The sequence below is a fragment of the Engystomops pustulosus genome, chromosome 6, assembly GCF_040894005.1.
Source record: "Engystomops pustulosus chromosome 6, aEngPut4.maternal, whole genome shotgun sequence".
NCBI lineage: Eukaryota > Metazoa > Chordata > Amphibia > Anura > Leptodactylidae > Engystomops > Engystomops pustulosus.
The window spans coordinates 136,477,338-136,504,774 of record NC_092416.1 but is presented as its reverse complement, the minus strand read 5'-3'; the positions used below and the strand labels follow the sequence as shown (position 1 = coordinate 136,504,774).

Sequence of the window (27,437 nt, the reverse complement as noted above, 5' to 3'; positions counted from 1 at the left end):
CCTGTACTTGCCTTTCCAGAGAAGCAACCCCAAACCAATTCTTCCTCTGAATTATTGGACCTGAATGCCCCCTGACCTTATCACAACCTCTTAATTTTAGCTGGGCATCAAGAAACCACACCTTACCCAGCTTCCCTTCTCAGATGTTGTCTGGTCCTCCATTACGGGAACACAGAAAAACTCCTGTGCTGGGTGAAGAGGCACCCCACAGCACAGCCTGTAATTCTCATTACAGAGAAGGTCACAAAAATCTAATTTTTACATCCTTACACAAAACACACTACATACTGTACATATGCTTTATGTAAGCTTTATCTGAACAAATCAAACTGGGGCCAAATACAAATAAAATAAGAGCAAAAGTTAAAAAAGCAACAGAAAATATAGATGAAAAGGTTTATTAAAAAATAAACATTATGTACACATCACAAGAATTCTCCTCAGGTAAAGAGTCAAATATTCTTTACCATGTCAATGGACTCAAATAGTTGGGAAAAACATCCGCTATAAAATTCACATCGTCCCCAAGACAATGGCACGCGGGTGCAGCAAGGTGATGACCTGTCCTGCTACCATACCAGTAGAAGACGGTAAAAACAAACTTAACAGAAGGACCTCATGACACCGGCATCTCGTTGACTTCACATTGGATAATTCAGCACCACATCCTGTTTGGCCAATTCCAGCAACATAGGGTCATCGAAAAATTTGCTGATGCTTACGTCTTCACTTAGCCCCTGCAATAAAAGACCAGATAATAATCTATAGACAGATGCACTAGCACGGTTTTACTTAGACTTGTTAAATGAAAAAAAAAAAAAAAAAAAAGAATTTGCTTTGATTCCTTAACCTAACCTATTACCAGGAATGAAATTTTTATCTGGTGAAAAGTTCCAATAGCCTATGCTATGCTGATTATAGACATTCCTTTGTCAGTATTCTGAATACTGCAACTACTTTGTAAAAATTTTATTTCACATTACCTGGCTCCCTGCCAGCAGCATGTAGGGAGTCCCAGTGCAAAGGGGCAGCTGCAGCAGCCTGTGTCTCAGTCTTCTCATGCATACTCTCTCTCCTCCAACACTCATCCAGCTCCCTCCGGACGGTGGTGTGGAGGAGAGTAAGAACGCAAGATAAAAAAAAAGACACACAGGCTGCGGCTTCCACCTGGGACTCACCACACACTGCTAGCAAGGAGCCAAGTAATGTAAAGTTAAGTTTTATAAACTAGTGGCAGTGTTCAGAATGCTGACAAAGGCATGGATTTTGCATACAGGTGTTCTTCAAAGATAAAATATCCATGCTGCTTGGAATCCATGCGATTGCCAGTTAAACGAAGGATGATATTAATTCAAAGGGGTATTTTAGCACAAGCAATAGAATACATCTTGATATGCTGTACCTCATTAGTGGTCCTATTGTTGAGACCCCTGTATATCTCTGAAAGGATATCTACCCTAAAAATCAAGCATGATAAACCAGGGACACCTACTCATCGATTCAGGCACCATGACTGTGGTAATCATCTTATATTTCTCGGTAAACAATAGCCTCCTTCCTTCTAAAATGAAATTATGCTGTAGCTTCACAGGCCATTACACTATGCATCAGCACTTTCCCCTCTCACTGTGCGAGATTAAAGCAGGCAGAAAAGAAGGGGGGCAGCGGCGGCTGAGGGAGCGGGGAGAAGGGGAAAAAGTGCAAGTCTGTAAAACTACAGCACTGAGGCGCCCCCTGAATCCTCTTGGCTCATTAACATAATTTTAATTGTTGATTTTAGAAGGAAGGAGGCCATGGATATCAAAAATAATTTGATTTTGATGGCAGATTTTCTCTCCACCTTCAAAAATCCATAATTTTTTTTGTGTACAGAGCTGCGTGAGTGCTTATTTTTGGCGTAACAAAGTTTACTTCTCAGTGACTTTATTATTCTATTGCTACCATTTTGAGGACTGTGCAACCTTTTATGTGATGTAAACTGGTGTAAAAGTAGCGTTACGGACATTTTGGCACCATTTTCTGTTATGGGGTTCACCATCGGCAATAACCCGGTTAGATTGGACATTTTAAAATGCGGCCATACCTAACGTGTTTGTGAATTTTGCTGTTTATTGCGTGTTATATCAGTTCTAGGGAGACGGGTGTTACAGTAACCCACAGATAGTTCCTACCATACACTGCAATACTGTATTGTAGTATATGACATTTTTGCACAGTATTCATTACAATGAGGCATTGGCTCATTCTAACGAATCTGCAGAAATTAGACATTGACAGACCAGAGGATGTCATGGCAACTGATCGCCAGCCCCCAATGAGGATTGGAAGAGCGACGATCGCAACAAGGATGTCTTTTAAATACCGCCGGTGGCATTGAAAGGGTTAATACCCGACCGCGGGTATTAACAGTGGGTTTTTGCTGCAAACCCCATCTCTATATGAAGACGGCTCAGCCCGGGAGCCCTCTTGACAAAACCTCCATACATGTATGAAGCAGAGCATGAAGGAGTTAACTAGTTACAAGTGATCTACGTAGTCATATTTATTTACTTATTATAGTTGTAATACCCATTTCAGGGTTGTGCATGTTTATAAACCCTCACAAATCACTTCTCCTGTTAAGGTTTACCATACCTTCCTACGTCTTGTTTTGATCATAAATTCTCTGGCAAGGTGGGGTGCTGGTTGGGGCTCCAGAGGTCTTATTATGATACTTTTATCCAATGGATCTCCTGGAACAATCTGTAAAAAAAGAGGAGAAGCCAATTTAATAACTGATACTGAAGAAATGTGTTGCCTATTGATAAGACACAGACCTCTCCACTCTTTTATTACCTGCCAGTGATGAAAGACAGACAAGGAGAAAGCCTGTCCTTGTGTGTGAGTGCGTAGATCTGTCTCAAAACCAAACGAGTCTATTGCTGGGATGAAGGCTTTTATGGTATAGAGTGGTGAACCGGGAATAGGAGCATCTTGTGTGACATGGCCTCTGCAGGACACAGAAATATGTGAAACAGATGTCCATAAAATATTATGACATCTGTATACAAAATATAATGAGTGGTAAAGTAACACTAACCTTCTTCTAGCCAGAACAGTATACACAGCAGAGACACAGTCTGCAGGTGCTTGAACTTCCACAAAATAATATGGTTCCATGAGACGAGGAGTGGCCTGTAAAGTGGTACAAGACAAGTAAGACTGTTATAAATTAACATTATACTGGAAAAAGAAAACTATTACTCTTACACAGGTACATGTCTTTGTGTTAGAATCCCAACGTAAACAATATGGAGAAGAAACAGGAAAAGTGTTGATGAACTACCAAAATGGCCTTTATCCCAATACCCATTGGGACCCAGTACACCGTATCCCAGAGATTCGCCCAACGTCACTGGGGTCAAGAAGAGCATAACCACTTTGGGATGTTGGTGCCTCTTTATCCCCATTGTATTACATATGGCACACTGTGTTAAACAAGGATCTTCTACATTTACCTGGGCATATGTAATTAGGTCAAACAATGCAAAGATAAAGTTTGAAACTGGACCATATTAATCATTAATGTAATCTAACCTTATAATAAACAATGTGCCAAAGTTTAAGTCTAATTTTTAGGTGCACCCCACTTTTACCATGCAGTCAAATCTATAAAAAGGTTTCTAAAATCTTTTGATGGCTTATTTTATTATGTCAATTACAGTATATACAGATACTAACAAACCATCAACATGAGATAACCTTACCATCAGGAAAGCAGAGTATACTACTCTACGGGCTGTTGGAATTATCTGCCCACCTCCTCGATGCAATGGTTCCTGAGCGATGACTGCATCTAGGATTTTAAACTTCACATTTCTGATTACTAAATGGAAACAAAATAAATATGTGAAACATGTCATAAACAATAAAGGGCCAGACTGTTTTTCCTTAGCATGTTAAATACTAACACTCATCACAAAGTGGACCCTCCCTTGTCCCCCACTGGAATCCCTGTACAATGCTGTCCTTCACCGAGCTCAGCAATGCTTTATCCACCTGTAGAAATATAAAGAAAGGTTATAAACAACCCCCCTGTATATGGCACTAGCCATAACAAGCTGTACAATTGTTACATCGGGTATATAGTTATTGTACAAGTATTGACAATCTCTTTATAAGGCCCAGTATGTGTTTATTTTAGACCAAACTATCACTTTCAAGGGAATCTGTAACAAAGTTTATTCTGCCCTCTGAAACCCTGCTTATAATTAGGAAGTGGATATCTTACAGTGGTTTCCATAAGACCACACTTATGTAGATTTAATTAAGCCATGTCTTCTCTTAATGACGTGCAAATGCTCCAGAGTCCCCAGTTTTCCTGTAGCTGGTAGAGAGATGTCAACCTTTCATAATATAGAAAGAACATACGATTGCTACTGTGTCAGTTGCGTATCTGCCCTAATTTATGCGGCCCCCACACCAGTACAACAAAGTGAATAACCATACAAAACCCATATAGATTCTGGTGTTATAGGGCCTAAAATAAAATACTATATATGGTATAAAATGAAAATTTTATTGATATGCGTTAAAAACAAATTAAAAAACAACAAACACCCATCACAAAGATGGGAGCAACCAGACACCTCCAATACAGGCTAGCTGGTATGCTAGCCTGTAGAACAATCAGCCAAGAGAGTAGTGGGGGAGCCCATCTCTCCAATACAAAGGAGATTCCACTCTAGCCAGCCGAACTGACTGACCACTATAATTTAGATTTCTGTCACTACTTTGCATACCTCAAGCATGTCAGGGGGACAGAGGGAGACAGCCCGTGAAGCTCACAAAGCCATTGTGTCACATTAGCATAATTGTAGAAGGAAGGAGGCCATGGACAACAAATATAAAAACATTACCACAGTCACGGTGCCTAAATATATGAGTAAGTGAACCTGGTTTATCCATACTTGATTTCAATGGTAGATTTATTTGAAAAACAATGGACTTCAACAGATAACTAGGTAATTACCTCAGATGGCAATGTGTCATCTACCAAGATGTTAGGACCAGTGGTGTCAGGTCCAAAAGCCCAAATAGAACGGGCAGCCAAAAGATCCCAGTCGTATTTTGTCTGAAAAAATTCTCCTAATTTTTTCCTGTAAATCGGAATAAAAGCTAAAATTTAAAAGACAACACTGAAAACAATATCACATTAAAATCAAGCTTTAGAATCATACCTGTTCCATGAGATCTGCACCACTTCATTTTCAATGTCTTCAGCCAGACCTTTTTCCAATGGCTCAGCAATCATTGTGATTTTATTCCTGCAGACAGGATGTTCAAGGTTAGATAATTAATAGTTAACCAGTGAACATGGATATATTTCCAATTGGCATTTATAGATATGAACTTACTTCTTATTAGGGGTCTCAGCAAAACATTTCAGTGATGAGGTTTCCACAACAGTCTCACAAAACGTCACCACAGGATCTGCCACCTGAAAGATTATGGAGGGGTACAGTAAGAATATACCTATAAGGCTGTCGGGGACATAGAATTATGTCAGAATCTGTTACCATATAACAAGTACAAGAATCTGAACTCACCTTAATATCAATCTCTGAATACATTTTGCGGAGGTCATGCATAACACAGTCAAGGTACAACTCTCCGGTGCCAAGAATGACATGCTCCCCAGACTCCTCAACCTACAATGACGCAAAACATCATTACAACGTAGATCCACAATCAGGATCCAATACACCACAAGAAAGAAGTTTAAATAAAAAAGACAATGCATCATCAATAAAAAAAAAAAAAAATTGTAACCTAAATATTACTAGGGTTCCAAAAAAGAAGAATGATCTCTGTATAGCTTTCCTTGCATACATAATATGTAGATTGGGAAGTTACCTTGGTGGTGAGAGAAGGATAGCTCTTGTTAACTTTCCTAAGTCCATCTAACATCTTGGGCAGTTCTGAAGGGTTAACCGGTTCCACAGCAATCTTAATGACAGATGTGGTGTTGAACTTCAGTGGTCGGAAGATCTGAGCCTAGAAGATCAAGTTATAATCTATAACATCTTTCCAGGTTTCTGATTAATTCCTATAACCAGCATAAACTATTTTTAATAGCAGATATACCCCATTCAAGATCAGAGCCTCCCAAAGTGTTTTAAAGTACTAAATGCATTTTGACCATTATGCGTTTACCTCCTCGTTGCCCCTTGGCTCTGTGATGGTGGCCGTCTTTACTATGGGCTGATCCACGCCCTCAATAAGTACCCAGTTTCCAGCTGGCACTCGGTTTACTTCAATATGATACCTATTCAGAGCAGAAAACCCATTCGAATTGAACAAGAAATGGCAAATATCAATAATTAGCAATAAAAGATGTCATCACTTACCTAGCCACAGACACCCACAGTCTTCCTACTGTGCAGACCTGAGAATCCTCCTCATCTTCTAAAGTATAATTTTCACCGAGGACTTTAACTGGCTGCCCGGCGTGAATAGTCCCACTCAGCACACGACCAAAGGCATGAAACTGCACTCCATCATCTGTGCTGTACATCTTGGTTGTGTGACACATTAGCGGTCCCTGAAAAGAGACAAGAACCAACAATTCAATGTTAAATTAATCTAATATACTGTATATGCCTCAAGGTTTAAACATACAAGTGTAATATTTTATATTCAAGAGTTGCAACTAATAGACTATCTACATATCAATAAATATAAGGCCCTTGCACACTAGCGAGTATGATGTGTCCAATTCAAATGACAATCGCAGCGCGTGCTGGCTGGAACGTTCGGCCTGAACACTGAGAAACCGGAACTGAACCTACTATGTGAAATCAGTTCCGGTTGTCAGTGATTAGGCCAAACGTTCCAGCAAGCACATAATGCGAGTGTCATGCGAATTGGACGCATCATATTCGCTAGTGTGCAAGGGGCCTAAAGCGTCCCTCACATATACAATTTCTATGAAACACTTAATATTTCATAAAACAATGAAGATTTACGCACTTCAGGATCACACTGGCTCATCTCCTCTCCTAGCTCAGAATCTACTCCCCCTGTATATGTGTGTTCAATTTTGGCTCTTGCCCCAGCCTTTGGAGATGGAATGTGCTGGACACACATGTCCACGAAACCTGCAAAACAAGAGGACGATGTGGAATGGATTATACCCAATTGTAAATCACAACAAAATGTGGAAGACAAGTCAAGAGCACTGAAAAACAACCAGCTACACTGTTTTACATGCTACTATATGGCTATCCGATTAGTTGGGCACAAAGTATCTGTGTACAAATATCTGTAATATCTGTAATATTTCAAAATACCAATGATAACTGGCAATGGGTACAGTAAGCACAAGAAAACTTTCAACAAACAAATGCATGGATCAATGGTGTTTACAACATAAAATACATTACAAAGTTGTAATTCTATGAAAGAAATATGTTCCTGTGTAGAAATGAGTATGAGTATTAGCGTACTCGAAACGGCTTGTTGCTCGGACGAGTATTTCGCCTACTCGAGAACGAGCTTTCACTTAAGGAAATACAGTGAAGAACACAGGATCATTTAAGGATCATTTAAGTGAAGAACACAGTTAACACAGTGAAGAACACATTGCAGATGTTTCCGTACATCTGCTAACTTATCAAAAGACATGAGTACACAAAGGTGTTCTTTAAAATAGTATGTGAAGAACAATATGTGTGAAGAACACATTAAAGATGTTTAACACGGGTCATTCTCCTTTTTGAAGTTCCACGAATATTCCATTGAATAAAAAAAAAAAAAAACAAAACGAAGAAACAGGACTGACTTCCTTATTTCTCAATAAAATGACAAATTTTATTGGTCCCCTGGAAAAATGCTCCAGTCTCCCATTGACTTCAATGGGGTTCGTTATTCGAAACAAGTACTCGAGCATCGGGAAAAGTTTGACTCGAGTAACGAGCACTCAAGCATTTTAGTGCTCGCTCATCTCTATCTCTGCCTTTCTTCCGTATCTAAGCAGTCTGTGTAAATCAGCTTTCTATCCCGTTTCCACCAACAAGCTGAGATCTAAAGGAAGCTTATAAGTGTCTAATGACTTAAAGGGGTTTTCTACTTTCAGAAAATAATCAATATGTTTGTGTATTGCATAGGCTAATCATCCCAGAGAGATAATTATTTAAGGAAAAAAATATGTTTTAGGTATAGAAAGAATTAGCCTTTTCTGCCTGTGGTGGACAAATCTCTGAAAGCTTTCAAATACACTGCTCACTGAGGAAAAAAGCAGCAGAAAAATAAAGTGAAGCTTCTTTCTCTAATGAATAAGGAGAAATAAAGTACTGCTTAAATTGCTGTGCTGGCACTTTGCAATAAATAAGTGGCTTTTGGTTGAAGTTTGGGCACTGAGGCTCTAAAAGGTTAGCCATCACTGTTATATAGGATAGTTTATATATCTATTTTAGATGTTAAACAGTTCTCCTGATAAATCTATAATAAAGTTGCAGTACAATGTAATTGATTTATTGTTGGTTCTGTCATCTTCAATATTTATGTACTTATTTAATAGACTGCATTTTTCCCCCTAAATAAGACTTTGCGGCAGTGATTGTTACAGCTCTCTACACGCCGTGCATTAGTATTGGAAAATAATTTACATTCTGCAAGTGGTTGTGACATGGGTGAAGAATTCATAGGATAAAATCACAACAGCTGCGCTGCTAATGCACTACGGGCAGCTACTTGCACAAGAAGGGCTCATTTAAGTAAAGTGTTATTACTAAACATGAGATATTGGGGCCAGTGGTTCGAATATAAATGGATCCACAGGAAATTCAGCATAAAATTCTGAGTTTGGAGAGTTATAAGGAAGTTAGAGAAGTTGTCGACATAATGGTCTTCATATTAAAAAAATAAATGTTGCTTTTTGTTTACGAATTCCGTAATTGGTAAATGTACCATAGATTATTGTACATGGAAATAAAGTCACAAGACTTTGATGGGATTCAGATGGTTATACTGATGTGATGGCTGGACTACAGCATATAAGGCGATTTTTTTTGTTCATCAATATATGTGAATTCTTGTTCATGGAAAAATAAGACCTCTCCTGAAAATAAGACCCAATGCAACTTTAAGAGCAAAAATTCATATAAGACACTCATTTTTTTTTTTTGTTAAAGTTTTGGTGTTCTAAACTTCATCTAATTTGTAGATGATAGATAAATAATGATAAATAATGATATAAAGATGATAGATAATTTGTAGATGATAGATAGTCAGACACATATTAGACAGATTATACACTAGAGCAGATTTGTCAGGCTGTGCAAAACAGCAGAGATGGCCAGTCCTTCTCCACTTCTAGCCTGTCCCAGGACCTGGCGTAAGTTGGTCCAGTATACAGACTGGGTTAAACCATTACCTGTAAATTCTCCAAAGAAGCGATTGCATACAAGCCTCAGTAGTGGACGGATATTAAGCTTTAGTTCCTCCTTGGTAAGATGGATGCCTAGCTCTTCGAGTGTCTGAGGCAGAGTAGTGTCTACATCACCTACCACCTATAAAAGGAACAAAATCATAACTATCTAATAACAAAAGCTTTCTGCTGAAGAAAATAACTAGAATAAAACAAGTGCTTACCTGAGCCAAGATCTTATACAGGGGCTCCAAGACAAACTCCACAAAACTCCGCTGGGAGCTACTTGTTGGGGCTTTCTTTGTAAACTTACGACTGAAAGTAGAAAAAAAAAGTTAATGTTTTGGTTTTATCAGACTTCCACAGTCCCATTTGTATAAACTACAGAAGAGCTACACAGTCCATTCTTCATAGAGTTTAGGGGGCATGCTTACAGTCTGAGTCACTTACGTTTTTGGGTTGAAATAGATATCACCCCACAATCGTTTGGCAAACTCCTGATAATTGATATCTCCTGCAGATCAGAAAATCCATGAATGTATAATTCCACCACAGAAAGGAATACAATTGACATTGTTGTTTGAGCAATCCTTTTCATACACACATACAGGTGGTTCCCTACTTAAGAACATGCGACTTGTAGATGACCCGTAGTTACAAACGGACCTCTGGATGTTGGTAACTTACTATACTTTAGCCCTGGGCTACAATGATCATCTGTAACAGTTATCAGAGGCATCTGCAATTAAGTTTTATTGTTAATCCTGGTTCTTACGACAACCCAACATTTTTAAAATCCAATTGTCACAGAGACCAAAAAATTGTTGTTGGGTTTATAATTATAAAATATACAGTTCAGACTTACATACAAATTCAACTTTAGAACTGCCTCTGTTCACAATAAACCTTAATATTAATTTCAGACATCGTCTTACAATTCTGTATCCATCCACTAGATGTCTCTAGCTGTACAAGCACATGCAGTCAATATTACAAAAATTGAATAGAAATAGAAAGGTGCAAATTCTTCTTCATCTTGGGTATAACTTTTTTTTTTTTAGTAATAATGGTAGTTGCAGGTATAGAGATAACAAATTTCTAAAGTATTTTGTAATGGAATTACATTTGAGGAGGAAATTTCATTAAGAATAAGAGCTTTTAATATTTTTAATAACGTCAGGCTGCTCAGCAAGTAAAACTGAAATTAAGTTTCAAGATGTCATTACAGTGCCTGCAGCTAGATAGATCAACTCTACAGTGTACCTTAGGGGCCCTCTGGAGGGAGAACGTAAAAAGGCAAATGGCTAAATTGGTGAGCAACTAGGTACATACAGTTAATTGGTAATATATGTAATTAGATCATGTAGCAGAGGTTATTAGGTAGGCAGATTAAAGTTATAAATGTCCCCAGACCCTGGGATGAGTTCTGTACACACGGATAGGGTCCTCTGTCTGTACAGGCAGTTCCCGGTTTACATACAAGATAGGGTCCGGAGGTTTGTTCTTAAGTTGAATTTGTATGTAAGTCAAAACTGTATATTTTATAATTGAAGTTCTAGACAAATTTTTTTCTTTTGCCCCAGTGACAATTGGAGTTTCAAAATTTTTGCTGTAATTGGACCAAGAATTATCAATAAAGCTTCATTACAGACACCTTACAGCTGATCATTGCAGTCTGGGACTATGGTAAAGCTTCCAGAGAGCTTCACCAGAGGTCACAGTGGGCAGAGGGGTCCGTCTGTAACTATAGGTTGTCTGTAAGTCGGGTGTCCTTAAGTAGGGGACCGCCTGTATAGCTTTTTAGCTGAGCATTTCCCAAATCTGCATTAAAAGATCAGACTTCTCCCAAAAACAGAGCAGAGTGGCTTCAGCATTACAGTGCAGAGTCTTGGAGGGTATAAATACTCCCTGACATTTTCAGTATCTCTTATACATGTCCTGTGTTGTAGCAATGCCACCCAAATATCAAGTGGATGTTCTAATGTTTTAATTGTGCAAAACCAACATGGATTTTAGTAATCTGGGCCAAATCAGAATTGCATTTCACTGAACAGACAATTTAATTGAATTACAGGCAGTCCCCGGGTTACATACAAGATAGGGTCTGTAGGTTTGTTCTTAAGTTGAATTTCTATGTAAGTCGGAACTGTATATTTTATCATTGTAACCCAAGCCAATTTTTCGTCTCTGTGGCAATTTTAAAAATGTTGGATTGTCATTAGAACCAGGATTAACAATAAAGCTTCATTACAGACACCTCTGATAACTGTTACAGCTGTTTATTGTAGCCTAGGACTAAAGTACAGTAAATTACCACTATCCAGTGGTCCATTTGTAACTAGGGGTCTTATGCAAGTCAAGTGTTCTTAAGTAGGGGACCGCCTGTATTCGCACAGCTTTAATATGAAAATATAAGAAATTATTACTTAATTTATTTCATATGGCATCAGTGCCTTCTTTTCTTAAGACTGGAACGCAAATAACCTACTTTAAAGTATTTTTTTGCTAGAGAATACTTAACATACCATATGTGTCTGCGTAGATCTTCGCAAATGAGCCCAGAGTGAAGCAGATGCTATACTGTGAACTTGCAAAGCAGACGTTGCCCAGAAGTGGGGATAAGACCAGGTTCTCATCTGTAGAATACATGCTACAAAGAAACACAGTAACATTATAGCTCTACCTCTAGCTGAATTAGGTTACTACTACCACATTATGCAACAAACAAAACGCTCTGTACCTGAGCAATCCGTTAACTTCATCTACAATGTGTCTCAGCTTGTAATACGCATCTGTGGGTGGCAGCTTTAGCTCAAGAATTAATCGGTCTATTTTGTTAATGCAGACTGTAACAGCCAAGCGTTCTTGCACAGCGTGTTTGATTAGACGCTCAGTGTTCAGCATTACCTATCAGTGGTGGGAATAAAAGAATAGAAGATGAACAACCTAAGAATTTAAAGAAAGAACGTTACAAAAATATTTAAAAACAAATTTATACTGTTAACATTTTTAAAAGGGTTTTCCAGACTTAAAAAAAAAAAAAACACCTATATATCTGTCCTTAAAAAAAACCTAGACAATACCTTTAAGCATTTTTCCCTGTATCGATTTATATCCCGTCATTTTCACACAAGAAAATAAGCCTAATAATTGACGGACAGTTGCCAATTGCTTAAAGTAGAATAATAGAATTATGGAGGAACTGCAGCTTTAGCTGCAGCTCACATATTTGACAATATCTTTGACTGCTTGTGTCTCAGATCATGTAGCTCACAGAGACACAAGCTGGATGCAATCTGAAGAGGTTGCAGAGTATTGGAGCACAATATGGCATAATTAAGGCTTTTGGAATGCACAGTGAGTCCACATGGAGTGTCTTAGTACACAGCATGGAAAACTAAATGGTGCCACTAGGAAGCACAATTGCAAACTGAAAAATAAAAGTTATGGCTTTTGAAAGGATGGGTGCAAAGACAAATGTAAAGTGGCAAAATGCCATTAGTGGCAAGGGCTTAAAGGGTCATCAGAATAACATGCCCTCAACCGGTTCTTATATATTTTAGCACAAAACCAGTAGTATAAAATTGCATTCTTACCCCCTCAGCAGCATCAATGAACAAAACAACTCCATCAGATATCCGAAACCCAGCTGTGACTTCATCTGAAAAGTTCACGTGACCTGCAAGATGGCAAGATCAGTTATACTGAAGCTGTATAGCATCATTCCTGTCTGGTAATGTAAATTATATGTGTGGTTAAAGAAAAGTGAAACCCAACTTGTTTAATAGAGCTTCATTATACTTCTCAAGTACAAACATCATAGCGGTAACCTAAAAACCACCACTGCTTTTTCAAAAGATATATCCGAAATGAGTGGTAAAATAACCCAAGGTGTTCATAACAACTTATATATAGTCATTCATCACTTAAACCGTACCTGGAGTATCCATGATATTAAACAGATAGGATTTCTCCTTTGTGTCGGGAAGGACAACAGTAACCGGTGTACTCTTCATACCAACACCTCTCTGGAAGAAGAGAATATAAATTACAGCACTTATTAGTTATTGTAATTAGGGAACACTCTAGGTCACAGGTGATTTATTGAATTATACATTTTACAGGGCCTCAAGTGAGGAGCATGACTCTAGGTTCTAAGAATACAATGAAAATGAATCATGCTCCACCCTTCAGACCCTGCACAATGTACTATTCAATGAATTAGCTTTTACTGGAGTGTTCCTTCAACTGCAAGTTGAATGCTTTGTATATGTGATTACTGCATGCTTACCTCCTGTTCTGTGAAAAGGATGTCGGTATAACAAAGCTAAAAAGAGAACAGACAGACATCCATTTAAAGCAGTGAACACAAGGACAAGCGAGATTATACTAACAGCTTACAAGGTGCATAAGCCTGTATGTCTGCACAACCGCTCTCAGTGGAGGAGTTCTGTAGCCACATCTGTATTCAACTGCATGAAAAGCACTTCACAATGGGCATGTGCAGATGGTTAGAGAGAAATAACTTATTGATACCTCAGACTTACTTATTGGTGCAGTATTAAAAATTTTCTAATAGGATGATATTTTTTTTACACCAGGGATGAGGGCTATCAGGAGAAACAAAACAAAGCAGTGATGGTACATAGGATACCCTGCATTGCTTGGTTGTACATGCATTACATCTACTCACATCCTGATCATGTCTTTTGCGGATTTCTGGATGTGTTTGCTCAATCAGGCAGTCCACGAAACAGGTCTGGAAAAACCATAAAATGAAAATGGTCAATGTATCAGGCTTAGAAAGCCATGCATCAAAATGAAGCTCTGGGTTCTGCCATGTAAATGGAACTGTATAAAGAATATGAATTTAGCAGGACATTCACCTTTCCATGATGAAGATGACCACAAAGTGTCACATTCCGAATGAGTTCTGAATTATCCATGAGATCCGCCAGAAAGCTGTAAGAAATTAAAGAAAATGTAAGGGCTTGAATGTACCCCCTTAAAAGAAGACAAATGTGAACGTAAACAATACTTACTCCATAGCATATACTGTAGCAGGCAGTCCTTGCTCCATCATTGAAAATTTTTTGGCCTTCACAGGTTTAATAATAGGTTCTATAAAAAAAAAATATACAGCAGTCTATGGCATAGCTAACAGATGCACAACCAAGATTATGAAATATTATAATAAAAATTTCATAAATGTTCCTGTATTAGACAAGAAAATCAAGAAGCATCTACAATATGTCAATAATGAATCATAGTCAAAAGTGTATTTAACAGTAGTGCCACGCATGATATAACTGATTAACTATGGGTATTAAATAGAAATGTTTCAGATAAGCCAAAGCCTAGCAGATAAGACAGATTTCCCCTCAACCAGAGGTTGCAATTATGGCTCCAGTCATTCTATACATTTTATTATTGTTATGGCTTCCATGCATAAATCTCCTAACATAATATATGAATAGTTATTTACATTACTTGGAGCTTTGTACCCTTCCCTGGCATTATTTAGCCAAGAACAGTACTTTTACTCTGCAGGAATAAATGTAATGAATATCTCTTCTTTCACCTGTAAGGGGTTGTGTGTCCTCCTCCTGCACAATAGTCTCCACCTCAGGCCCATAGACTTCTTCAGCAGTGGGGTAATATTTCTTGTCTTCATGGAGAACAACCTCCATTCCTGTGCGGTCCTCATCAGGGTCTCCCATGTATTCATCATCGTCATCATCTTCCGCCTGTAACATGAAAAGAGCACTATGATAAGGGAAATGAACCCAACCCATGTAAACCTTGTATGTATGGTCTTTGCTCTATGGCAGCCACGTTGAATCACAATTGCTTTCTCTAATTTAGTGTTACAAATGAGTAGCATCCACTTTAGAGGAAATCAAGTTAAAGGGGTTTTCCCATGAACACAAGTTAGGCCCTAACTTGCTGATCGTTGGGAGTCTCAGTGATGAGACCCCCACAGATCACAAAAACAAGTGGTGACGAAAATGCGGCGCTCGACAATTTCCGTCAGCTCCATAGAGATTAATGGAGCAGAACGGTCATGCGTGGCTGTCTACTCCATTACTCTGACGGAGCGACGAGGGGTCCGACGGAGGTAGGTTAGGACCCCAAACACCTTGTTTTCGGGATCTGTGGGGGTCTCAGTGATGAGGCCTCCTGTGGATAGGCCTAACTTGTGTTCGTGGGAAAACCCCTTTAAAGAAATACTGCAATCAAACAGATCTTTAATTTACAGTACTGTACAGGCAGTCCTCGGATTACGAACAAGATAGGTTCTGTAGGTTTGTTTTATGCAATCAGAACTGTATATTTCATAATTGCAACTCCAGATAAATTTTTTTAGCCTCTGTGACAATTGCATTTTAAAAATGTTGGATTGTCACAAGAACCAGGAGCAACAATAAAGCTTTAATTGCAAACACATTTAATAACTGTTATAGCTGTTTATTGTAGCCTAGGGCTAAAGTACAGTAAATTACCAACATCCAGAGGTCCGTTTGTAACTAGGCAAATAAAAGTTATTCAAAAATTGCAGGGAGGTGAGGATTAGCCCTTAAAAGGGCTATCCTCACGTCCTATAAATCCACCTACCACCCGATCTAGTTCTATAGGTAGATCCGTGGTGGTAGGTTCCCTTTAAGTGCATAACTGCAATAAGTGTCACTTCACATGCATAAAAAACTTTCAGTACTTCTCAAAGAACTTCATTTCTAAAGATTGACTGAAAAGATAGAAAGATTTAGATTGTAAGCTCTTATAAGAAAAGCCTTCAATACTGTTGTTTTATTTTTTTGTATAGGTACCTCATGATCTGTAAAACACTGCAGAATACGATGGCGATATATAAGTGATTTATTATTAAGATCTTGGCTCAAATTTGATATCGAATCCAGATTCCTCCATGTACAATGCAGGATGTTCATAACCATTGTCTGAATAGGGGATATTCCTGTTACCCGTCACAGGAGCTAGGTTGAAAAAAGTGAACCAGTTCTTACCACATCTACATCCCTGTCATCTCTTCCCATGTCTTCATCATCGTCGTCATCGTCAGAGTCAAGTTCCGGGCCAATGTAATTGCCAAACTCATCATATTGGTCAGCGTCCATGTCTGCAGGCTCTGAATAAGAAAAGAAATAAAGTCTGAATGAACATGGCTAAAAAAAGTGGCACCCTTTATTTAATGCAATGTTCAAAAATTAGCTCTCCTGTCCTGTCGCAACTTTTCTTGCAGTTCATACGCTAAGTGTGCATTCACACAAACATAATGGGGACTGATATCTGGCCGCGATTGCCGGTCCCCATTGACGCCCAGTCACTGTGCCTCCTCCTCTCCAGAACACGTTTGTCTAAATGAGTCCTAAGCTTGTAACAAAGCAATTTATTTTAGGTAGAAAAACAGAGGATACATAAACTGCCTACATATTTACCATAATAAACATGTCAGGACAGGTGACAGGTCCTCAATCGTTGTGTGTGGGACTGGCTCAACACTAAGATATTTTACCATTCATACTGGACAACATTAGGGGCATAGAGGGGGCTTGACAATTTCATGTATATGCATAAATATTAAAAGGGTATTCCAGGTAAGATTAACCTAAGAACATGTAGACTAGGGTAGAAAAGGACAATGTACTTGCACAGTCCGGGGGTATACAATAGCCAATTTCTCCTTTCACTGAACTGACATGCTAAGTTCAGTCCAGTGATAAAAGGTTCGGTCCAGGAAACCCCTCCAGTGCATGTAGCATATTTCCCAAAGGATGACCATCCAAAGCACTCTTCCACATTGGCATCTTTTGTCACATCAGTGATTTCTCACTAAACCATCTTGTCTCACGGACACATGCAGATTGGTTTTCTCTTCCTGGCTTCAGTGATTTTCCCTGATGCTTTACTGAGCCGTTCTAGTCAATGGGCTTTTTCACACTTTACCCCCCACCCCAACTGATCCAATGTTGGGGGTGAACACAAAATGTGAAACAGTGTGAAAAAGAGAGAACACTGAAATCAATAGCACGGGTATGAATAGAGTCCTAGTCTATAAGAATTCTTTTATCCTCTGGATGTAAGCAATAATGTTTTCATTCACTGACAGCAAGCAGGGACATAGACTAATATACAAATCCTTTGGGGAACACGGATCAGATATGTAAAGTAGTCAGAAAATGTGAATAAAAAGCTCCTGTGCAGAAGTCTTATGTTCCGGATAACGTGGACCTTCAGCAGAACAATGGCGGGGATCACGGGAGGTGATACAGGATACATACAGCTGAAGCCCGGCCTGTATAGCTCACCTGCAGGTTCCCGCTCACAGCCCGGTGTCACACGTTCCTAGTACGTTGTCCCCGCTCACGCCGCTCTCACACACACTTCCTGCGACACCGGCCACAAAGGACCCCGCACTTCCACCACAAGTTCACAGAGCGCTGTCCGCAGCATGCCGGAAATAAAAACCCAATCATTGTGAAATCTCAATGCCAGTTTAATCTTTTCATTATCTTGTATGTATAATAAAATTAAAACAATATGGATTTCATGTGCACAACAATTCGAATAGGCAGCGACAGGGACACCTATAAAAACACGGAAGCAGCGTAGGCCTGTGCTGTGACGCCGCGGCTTGTGATTGGTGGAATTTTAACCTATGCTGCGAGGGAAGTTTGTTACTATGGTGATAGCGTTCCTGCTGAAATGATGGAGGAACCGCAAGGTGAGAAAGTAATTTTATTCTCATTCATAATAACGGGATCGATGCCCGTGGTCTGTTATATAGTGATAGTACACAAACACACATACACACACACACACATTATTATATTGGTTCATCTGGCATCTGTTTCCCATGGATACTCATAAACCATAGTCTATGAGTGCCCTCCAAAACTTGGCAATACTCTCCTTTTTCCCGGATAGCTTGTATAGTCCATTATAATAATGGCCAGGGGCACTAATCCATTATAAAGTATTGCATCTAGTGCAACCATATGTCCTCTGTTATATAAACACCTGGCACAATGCTGATTTTCACCGATGTGTACAACTGCTCTAAATGTGCAACGCAATACTTCCTTTGGAAGAATAGTTTTTTCTAAGTGTTTTTTTTAAACACCAGTTTTATTCCTTCCTCTTTTATTTTATGTCATATAGTGTGTTTAAGAGTAAAAAGTTATGTATGGATGGAGAATATTACTTTGAAATACTAATGTTACCGTATAGTACTCAACTCCTACGCACAAGGAGGAAATGTGTGTAACAGAGAAGCATCTGCTCACAGATTGCCCCCTTAACAGAAATCTAACATCAAAATCAAATATGATAAACCAGGGGCATTTACACATAGATCCAGGCACTGGACTATCCATGACCTCCTTCCTTCTTAAAGAAACTTTTTAAATTATGCTAATGATCCAGAAGGATTCTGCGAGTCCTTACCAGAACCCCTCTGTTCTTTGCCTTCACAGGCCGTTCTCACCCACCTCTGCTCCCTCAGCACTTCCCCTCACTCTGTTTAAAGGACATCTACCACCAGGATGAAAGACTGTATGGATCCTGCAGCCCCTCAGGCTCATTTGCATACAGTCCTTTACCCTGATAGTAGATGCCCTTTTATGTAATCTCACTTTAGTGGAGGAAGTTATATCAGCATGGAGGGACTCTGGTAACACCCCCAGGAGCTCTTAAGACTCATTAGCATAATTTTAATAGTTGATTTTAGAAGCAAGGAAGCCATGGATTACAAATAAAAGATTTCCACAGTCTTGGTGTCTGGATCTATGAATATGTGTGCCTGGCTTATCATGCTTGATTTTACTTTAAACTGGTGGATGCTCCCCTGACTGGGGGTTAAATTCCTATGTCATGCACACAGTTGGTACACCTCTGCAGAAACGGTGAAGGACAAAATGACCCTTTTTATTCTAATTGTTAAAGCCAACTTTGGCATGCCCTATCATGCAATGAGTAAATAAGCAGAATTGTGACTTAAAACCTAGAAAAGTGAACTGATGTGTGGTTTACCGGTCCTTGTGGTTTTGCTGTCAAAGAGTCCCATGACCTCATTGTATTTCCTGGGAGGTTCACAGGCAATCATGCATAAAAATGTTTTCACCACCAACACCACCAACACTAATTGACTAGGAGCCACAGGGTAGGATCAGGAGATCAGAGAGGGTAAAAGGGTTTGTTTGGGATCCAACTTCTATTTTATTTGGGCCTCAGGAGGTGTAAAAGTACTAAAAAATCCTACAGTTACCTTTCCCCGGTGTGCTGGTCCAGTGTAGCACCTCTTACCCCTGTCCAAGGATCCCAGGGGTTTTCTGAAAAAAAACCTGCCTTTACCACCCAGATGTGCCATCATATTATGACTGGTGGATAGGCAACTACTTCTAAGAACAAAGTGGTTGCAGTGGCAGTGTCACACATTTTCATTCACTGTACACTGCTTATGACCAGATGGCTGTTTAGGAAAAAGTTGCCATTATCTCCACCGTAGGTGGCCAATGAAGAGTTCACATTGCTTGATTAGGACCCCCCCCCCCCACCCCCTCATTTCTCAGAGTCAGAGGGGATTCCAAAGGTTAGAGCTTTGTTTTCCAATAGCGTACTGGAATTTCATAGCAATATTCCATTGTTTTGTTTGTACTTCTTTTCTTTCCAGAGATTTTTGTGTATTGATAATACTTATATTCTGTTTACTTTAAGCAATGAATAATTCAGAAGTACTTGATTTTCGGGAGTTGGAACGGGAGTTGGCCATTGCTGTGGCTGCAGATGAGAAGTATCAAAGGGAGAATGCTGCAAAATTTCGTGCCATTCACCAGAAAGTGGCATCATATGAGGAGTTCAGGTATGTCTCTTAGGACAGATACCAGGTTAGCATAAATATTACTGATGATGGTACCTGGTCTACAATAAGGGTTCAGCACAGAACCTCACATATTCTTGCATACAAGACACAAATTGGCACTGTCGTGGAGAATGATCCCTAAATAGCTAAGTGGGAAATCTCCACTACTATCTATGAACTCCGTAGGCACTCAAATTGTTAGCACAACCATTTACTCTACATGGATAATATTATTTGTGATATCAGTGCACCTGTTTATTGTTATAGAAGAAGCATCCAGTGATTTAAGGCCAATGATATTACACCATGGTAATACATCAAAGGCAGAGTTTAAGATTTCAAAATTTTTAACACCCTAAGGGGGGTATTTATCAGGACTTCAAAGCCACAAAAGTGCAAATGCTAGTGTAGCTTTTGCCAGGCCCTGGCATAAAAATGAGACGCTGTGCAGTTGGCCGCCAGATACAGCAAGAGGTCATAGCTGCGCCAGAGGGTCAACAGGCTATCATATGTCAACACATAATAAATCAAATCCAAAACCTCTTTCAAAGTCTATTCAAGAGGTGTACATTCCCATGTCATATACAATTAATGAATAGATTTGGAATAATGTTCCTGCACTCTTCTCTACTCTAGATACTCTATTTTTTATTCAAATAAATTCATACATATAAATAAATTCAATTGATTGTACATAAATGAAATGTACATTATAGAGATAGGACCCTTGATACTCCCGGGTCAAATGCTGCCTCTGAATGAACTTTCTATGTACAATGATCTCAATAGTAACAACCTGTAGAAAAACTGTAGACATTGATAAGACTTCTTTCTATAAAATCCATATTCTGTATGCAGTTGTTCAAAACTGTCCATCCCGTCTATGCAGCCTGTCTCCAGTCTATGCAGACTGATTGAACAGTAGACAAGAGGCTTCAGAAGTTTGGAGCCAATGTGAAGATTTGAGCTAGTTTAATGTTATAAGACTCATGGAGTGATAAGCACATGTGGAGAGATTAGAAAAGGATTATAACTGGAGCCTTCAGGGATATGATGACCAGAAATAATCACTATTTCATCCTCATACAAAGATTCTGTATCATATGTAATATAGATGAATGTAAAATGACTGAGTAAAGTAGAAGTGATACAATAATTGCACACCAAGGTGCATGAGGACTGGAAAGTCCCATTATTATCAATAGGACCTGTGCATTATATTTATATTACATTCCATATATTGCTTATCTTCTGGCTGCAGCATAATAGGGCACTCTTCAAATCATAACCCCCTCTATCATATCACCATGCCCAAATAGTACATCACTGTGCATTTTTACCACCCAGAATTTATTTTTTTCTTTTTGATATTTCTCATATAGTGTCAACTTATTTTGCAGTGCTGTGCAGCAACCTGTCCCTAGTGGGGCTTACAATCTAATATCCTTGTCTCAGACACACATACACTAGGAAGGACTAGACACTAGACTGTTTTTGGTTTTATTGAAAATCAGATCCCCGTCGCTCAAAAGCAACAGGGCGATTTCCTATTCCACATGTGTTAATTATTCCACAACACATTTACTCCAATTTTCGTTATTTTCCTTCTCTTCTTTTTTTTTTTTTTACATTTTAGGATTAACATTTATAATTCTCACTGGAGACACCAGAAAAGTTTGATGTTCTTTTTGCTAGATTAAACTTTTCATTTCTTCTATGAATTCCACTTTCATTTGTTCTCCGCAGAGACATTGTAGCAGCTTCTAACCTGAAACCCTTGGAGCGGAAGGACAAGATTGGAGGCGATAGGAAGCAGCCATGGAACCCGACTGCCACGACAAGCAGCTCGTCCAAAGAGCCAGCTTGTGCCGTGTTACAGGTGAGGCGGAAACAGAAATTGATTACATCTGCTTGTCCCAGCCGCTCGCCTCTTTTCTTTATCACACTATCTGAAACTCCATCTTCTCTTATAATCCAGTTGTATCCATTTCATTACTTCCAGTAATTTTCCCTGTTCCCTGACTGAGGTTTACCTTTGCTTCATTAGCAGTTATGAGAGTGAATATTTGCTCCTTTTAAGACCAGATTATCGTATTATTTACATTGAATGTGCTCCTCTATAATGCAGAGGGAGCCATACTGTGTGTGAAACCTGTCAATGCAAGTACAGTGACATCACTACAATCTATCGATGGATAATTCAAGCATCATTGAGACCATGTGTTTTCTAGACTACTATATTTTATGAATTATAGGACCATTATAGAATCCAGAAACCTTAAGAGGTATATTGATACTGAAGACCTATCCCTCTAATATACTTATTACACTGCTTGGCGTCTGACACTTAGGATCTCCACCAATCTGAAGTCTACAATCAATTAATCTTTATCTTTTGCTTCTGGATTAATGTGAAGATATATACTCGTTTATGAGACTTTCTGGATTATAGCATTCTGGGTGAAGAAATTTCCAGTATAAAGAGACATATCATTCTCTCAGACCTTTAAAGGAAATCAGGTTGTTACACTGTGCAGGAGTACTTCCCCCTGTCTGTGATTACAGCAGGCAGAAGGAGGGAAGAAGTGCTGAGGGATCAGGGGGGAGGGTGAGACATGCTCTTGGACAGTGTAACACCCTGTGAAGCCAGAGCAAGGAGATGCTCTGTTAACGTCCCCCCATAGCACTTCTATCTCATTAACATAATTTCAAAAGTTGATGTTAGAAGAAAGGAGGTATTGGATAACAAATATATGAAGATTATCATAACCACAGTGTTTGGATTCATGAATCCTGGTTTACCATGCTTGATTTTGATGGTAGATTTTCCAGAGTAAGTGAACATTTTAATCAAATTCCGGGAATATGAACGTCTGATACAAAAACCTATGATGCTATAAATAAATGTAACAAAACTCTATGTCATTAGTCACAAAATGGAGCTTAAATAGTTTGATTTTATGATTCACAAAATTTTATGGCCTCTTTAAAGTAGGCAGAATTATCACCATGATGGCCGCCATCTATAACTACAAGTCCCATGATGCTTTAGTTCTCAGTAACTCCTCCTCCCTCTTATGCTCTGCTTCCAGTGATGATCTAACAGGTTTTCTTGCTCTGTTACTATAGTAACGATTTGTAACTGCCATCACCAAAACACTGTCCATACTGGATGCACTGCAACCAACCGAATACAGCCAAACGTAGTGGTGATCACATGACCTGCCCAGGCAGGTACAGGACATGTGATGTGGACATGTGACCAGCGGCCATCTTCTGTCGTGTGCCTTCTGTGCACAGAAGAAATTAACGGACTGATTAACATTTTAATTCTTCATTACAGTCTATGTCATCAGCACTTTCTGCTAAGGGGAAAAAATTTTAAATAAGAAATAATTACATATCTGCTTATATTTTAAGGACACATTTGTATATGAATTGTGCTGATTCCTGGAATACCCCTTTAATTAAGTAAGTCTACAGTTGGGAGTCTGTTCCTTCTGGAATAGATATACTGGTTTGGCTTAATCCCACATCATGTTTTTAGAGTTGTAGGTCATACTTGGTGTTAAACAGTAACTGTAAAGGTTTTTTTCACAAATCAATAGCTCTTGGGATGTGCAACTTTGCCTATTATCTTTGTTACCTATATTCAGTAGTTTCCTTGCTATAGCCCTCAGATTACCTTATTACTGTAATGGCGGCTTTCTTTCCATGTGCTGATGAGCCTTATGAATCCCTATGTTGTTTACACCAAGGATTCAAGGGAGGGGAGGAGCCACTGCTCCTTGCTCACAGAAGAGTCCCTCCAGTCCAGTCTGTGATACTACAGAACTTTATATGTCTGTCTCTGCTATTCTTGCTGCTCCCGTCCCCTCCTTGTCATTGGCAGTATCAGCTCTGTCCAGATAAGCTATTAACCCTCACACATGACAGGCTATAGGCTGCATGTAACTGGTGTACTAATGATTTCTACCACGTATTACATGTTCCCTGCTCCTCCATGTGATGGAAGCTGCCAGGCTGTCACTATATACATCCTGTATCTACACTGTGCAGTGTTCAGTGTATTTACTTGTGGGAAACTAAATGAATTTAATGCTAAGTTACTTTGAGAGAGAACACAAGGCATCATGGGATCTTTGGGCATGGGCAAGCTAACTGGCCTCAGCTTGAGGGCATAGACTGACAGAAATTAGTCTCCGCCCACTTCACCTCTAGTGAGAGATTTTTTCAAACACTTTCAGAACAGAAAATGGTAGAACTTTGGAAAGAAAAGGGTGAGCAGCATAAAGTAGGCATTACTCTGTTTGTTTTCAAAAGGGGGAATCACATATAATAATTTGGTAAAATCACTACAGCTTTACAGTTACGCTTTAGGGGGCTGCCTTTTAAGGTAGCAAAAGGAGGCATTGTTTCCCATTTAACACCTTGGAAAACACACTTCCCAGAATCCCGTAGTGGAGCATCTATGGTTTTAAGTCTCCACATGCCTATAAGGCGGCCATAATTGGCAATCTCTCCATAAGGAGAACTCTTACCTTCTGACCTTAATTAAGTAAAGCAGCTTCTCTGTGATTTCTCTTCTCCTGCATTGAGTAGTGTATCTGAAAGTCTCCCAAGGTCAGTCCACTTCAGAAAGATAAGAAGGCCAATGATGAACTCTTTCCATACCTAGAAAATATTTCCCTTTGTGATTCAGCTCTCTAAGGAGATCGGACTATCCAGATTAGACTGTAAAGCATTAAAGGGGTTGTCCACTTTAAGTACATTACAGAAAATATTATTATTATTATTAAATAATATTATTTGTGTAATAAAAGTTAATTTTCCAACATACTTTCTATATCAATTCCTTACGGTTTTCTGCTTTATTTCTATAGGAAGCTTCTATGTTTACTTCCTGTACATAAACGCCAGTCCATGGTCATGTGATTAGCAGGTGTAGGGCTTGTTAGTATCACACAGCTCTGACTACAGCTCTGTTACAACAAGCCGTGCACCTGTGTGACATCACATGACCATGGACCGGTGTTTATGACAAGCAGACTGCAAGGTTGTACAGAAAACAGTGGAGATCTGTTGGAGCGCTCCTTGTGTTGTTTAAGATCCTTTCTGCAGTATAAACATTAGTGTTCTGTTTCTTATTAAAAAGTTTTTTCCTTTATTGATAAAATCAAGTACAATTGTTAAAAGCAATGGTCAATTGGTACATGTTTCGCGGGTACCCTTGCCTCTTTATCAAGCTATTATCAGAAAAAAATGATGATAAAGCAAACCGAGATCTTGGAAACCATGAAGAACTTATACAGAAATAATATTGGAAAATTTTATAACTTTTTATTACTCAAACAATATCAATTATTTGCTGGAATGTGCATAAAGTGGACAACACTTTTAAGTCATTAGGAACATTATCAGGCTCTTTTATCTTTCAGTTGTCAGTGGTGTAAGGGGACAAGTGGCTCTTTTTACAGAAACTGCTAAAATAAGGAAGAGTAAAAAGAAGGACACAGGAACATTTTGCCGAAAGTTTAGTGTCGCATTGCTTACCACTGCTCTGAAGATGTAGCACAAGAGTTAATTGCAGGAGCCAACGATACATTAGGCTGCATGCACACGAACGTATCCAGGCCGTAGCCGGGCGGGTGACCCCTCCCCTCTCCATAACAATGCAGGGCGTATGGGCCGTAACACAGGGTAAGATAGGACGATAGGAAGAACGTATAATTTTCCTGTGTACAGTCCAGCTTGTGTGAAGTACTGTATCTCTCCGTTCGGCCATTGCCGTCTATGGGGGACACAAGCTTGTGGCTGAACATATGCCCCCCATACAGTCGTGTGCATGCAGCCTTACTAATAAGATTCTAGGACCATGGAAAAAATTAAGAGAAATATGAATAGTCCAAACTGGTTATTGACTAAGTAATGATCCATTACTTTGAAATCAGGGTAATTTCAGCTTTTTGTGAGTTTGGGTGTGGGCAAAGGTTTGTAATCTGGTATTTACATTAAATGTACCTGTCATTTATTTGTCCATATCTCTCTTAATATTTAATATAGGAATCTCTACCAGAACCAAGAAATGCTTCAGAGTTTTCCCGTGATTGGCGCAGGACAGATCAGAAGGAAAGATATAATTTCCTCTTACAGCTTGGGGCTAAAAAATTATCCTTTATCTTCCATGCAGAAGTATGCTCCGGACTGCTGGGGGACTTCCTCTGTGTATTTGATGAGTATCTCCAGGACATGCAGGTGGGTGAAGTGATGGAGATATTGCAGTGTTTGGCAAAAACTCCACGCTTCGACCTCAACCTGGTCTTCCTCAGCAAAGATGAGATGGACCACTGCCAGAGGCTGTTTATGAAGCTGAAGACTTTAGTAAATGATGAAAACAAAGCTGATGGTAAATTGAAACAAACTCTACAGCCATTAATGGCACTGTATAAGGTCAATGAGTCAAGAAACTAACTAATCTATTATCATAACTGGCATGAGTATTAACTAGTCTTCTCATCCCAGATTTCCATTTATTGTAGTAATCTGGTCTAATTTCCTGATTCTGGGAACAAAACTTGAATCCTGTTCTACTTTACATTTGTAAAATAAAGCATCTTTCCAGTACACTTGGCAATTCCATTTCCTTATAACTTTTCTTTATGATATTTAATGTTCAATATTTTTAGCTTTCAAAGCAAGCAAACAGATAAACAGAGGTGCAATCATCAGCACCATAGCAATAGGGTAACACATAAATATACAATAAGAGAAAATAGCAAGAATAGGAAAAAAGTTATTTTCTTATAACTTTTAAGATCTTTGCTTACTCTTGGTTCATGGTGACAATATTTAAAGCTAATAAATTGGGTTGTCCTCACCAAACCATACAGCTTTCTCCACATTGATCTGTATGTAGCTCACTATTACATAGTCCGGTAGAGGTGAGTTTATGGCATGCATGCCAGGGGGGCACTCTGAGCACTCTCTGCGTGCATGTGTGCTATGGCCCCTGGCACACAATTTGCCAGACAGAACTCAAGATATCCTTCTGCAGTCCCAGACAAATCCTGTGTGTGAAGATGCAAACAGGGTTTGACTATTATTGGAGCTACTGAAGCCATTGTTCCAGGCCCTGTGATTCCTCACCTCGCC

At 39.1% G+C, this 27,437-nt stretch overlaps 2 protein-coding genes across 2 annotated transcripts; one reads left to right on the top strand and one right to left on the bottom strand.

The window, feature by feature from the left end:
• Nucleotides 1-382: 382 nt before the first annotated feature.
• On the bottom strand, nucleotides 383-17,892 carry EFTUD2 (elongation factor Tu GTP binding domain containing 2). The gene is made up of 28 exons (XM_072111219.1): nucleotides 17,734-17,892; nucleotides 16,432-16,553; nucleotides 14,991-15,156; nucleotides 14,452-14,530; nucleotides 14,296-14,371; nucleotides 14,103-14,168; nucleotides 13,701-13,736; nucleotides 13,347-13,437; nucleotides 13,006-13,088; nucleotides 12,150-12,316; nucleotides 11,935-12,059; nucleotides 9,860-9,923; nucleotides 9,634-9,724; nucleotides 9,416-9,551; nucleotides 7,012-7,139; nucleotides 6,390-6,583; nucleotides 6,196-6,307; nucleotides 5,896-6,036; nucleotides 5,589-5,690; nucleotides 5,397-5,479; nucleotides 5,220-5,306; nucleotides 5,012-5,138; nucleotides 3,951-4,038; nucleotides 3,747-3,865; nucleotides 3,080-3,174; nucleotides 2,836-2,989; nucleotides 2,635-2,742; nucleotides 383-737 (listed from the first exon to the last, which is right to left on the bottom strand). The coding sequence occupies exons 2-28, from the start codon at nucleotides 16,540-16,542 to the stop codon at nucleotides 642-644; spliced, it is 2,925 nt and encodes a 974-aa protein (XP_071967320.1). The 5' UTR covers nucleotides 16,543-16,553; nucleotides 17,734-17,892; the 3' UTR covers nucleotides 383-641.
• Nucleotides 17,785-26,909, top strand: DNAAF19 (dynein axonemal assembly factor 19). The gene is made up of 4 exons (XM_072111220.1): nucleotides 17,785-18,149; nucleotides 20,141-20,285; nucleotides 22,032-22,164; nucleotides 26,349-26,909. The coding sequence occupies exons 1-4, from the start codon at nucleotides 18,131-18,133 to the stop codon at nucleotides 26,754-26,756; spliced, it is 705 nt and encodes a 234-aa protein (XP_071967321.1). The 5' UTR covers nucleotides 17,785-18,130; the 3' UTR covers nucleotides 26,757-26,909.
• The last annotated feature ends 528 nt before the right edge of the window (nucleotides 26,910-27,437 follow it).

Bases quoted from the DNA above. Each gene is read 5' to 3' on its own strand.
- EFTUD2 (XM_072111219.1), bottom strand. From the start codon at position 16,542: ATGGACGCTGACCAATATGATGAGTTTGGCAATTACATTGGCCCGGAA. The intron at 6,584-7,011 runs GTGCGTAAATCT...GTCTCTTTTCAG, and splicing joins TGAGCCAGTGTGATCCTGAA to GGACCGCTAATGTGTCACAC. The intron at 2,990-3,079 runs GTTAGTGTTACT...TGTGTCCTGCAG, and splicing joins ACTGTTCTGGCTAGAAGAAG to AGGCCATGTCACACAAGATG.
- DNAAF19 (XM_072111220.1), top strand. The intron at 20,286-22,031 runs GTATGTCTCTTA...TGTTCTCCGCAG, and splicing joins GCATCATATGAGGAGTTCAG to AGACATTGTAGCAGCTTCTA. The intron at 22,165-26,348 runs GTGAGGCGGAAA...TATTTAATATAG, and splicing joins CAGCTTGTGCCGTGTTACAG to GAATCTCTACCAGAACCAAG.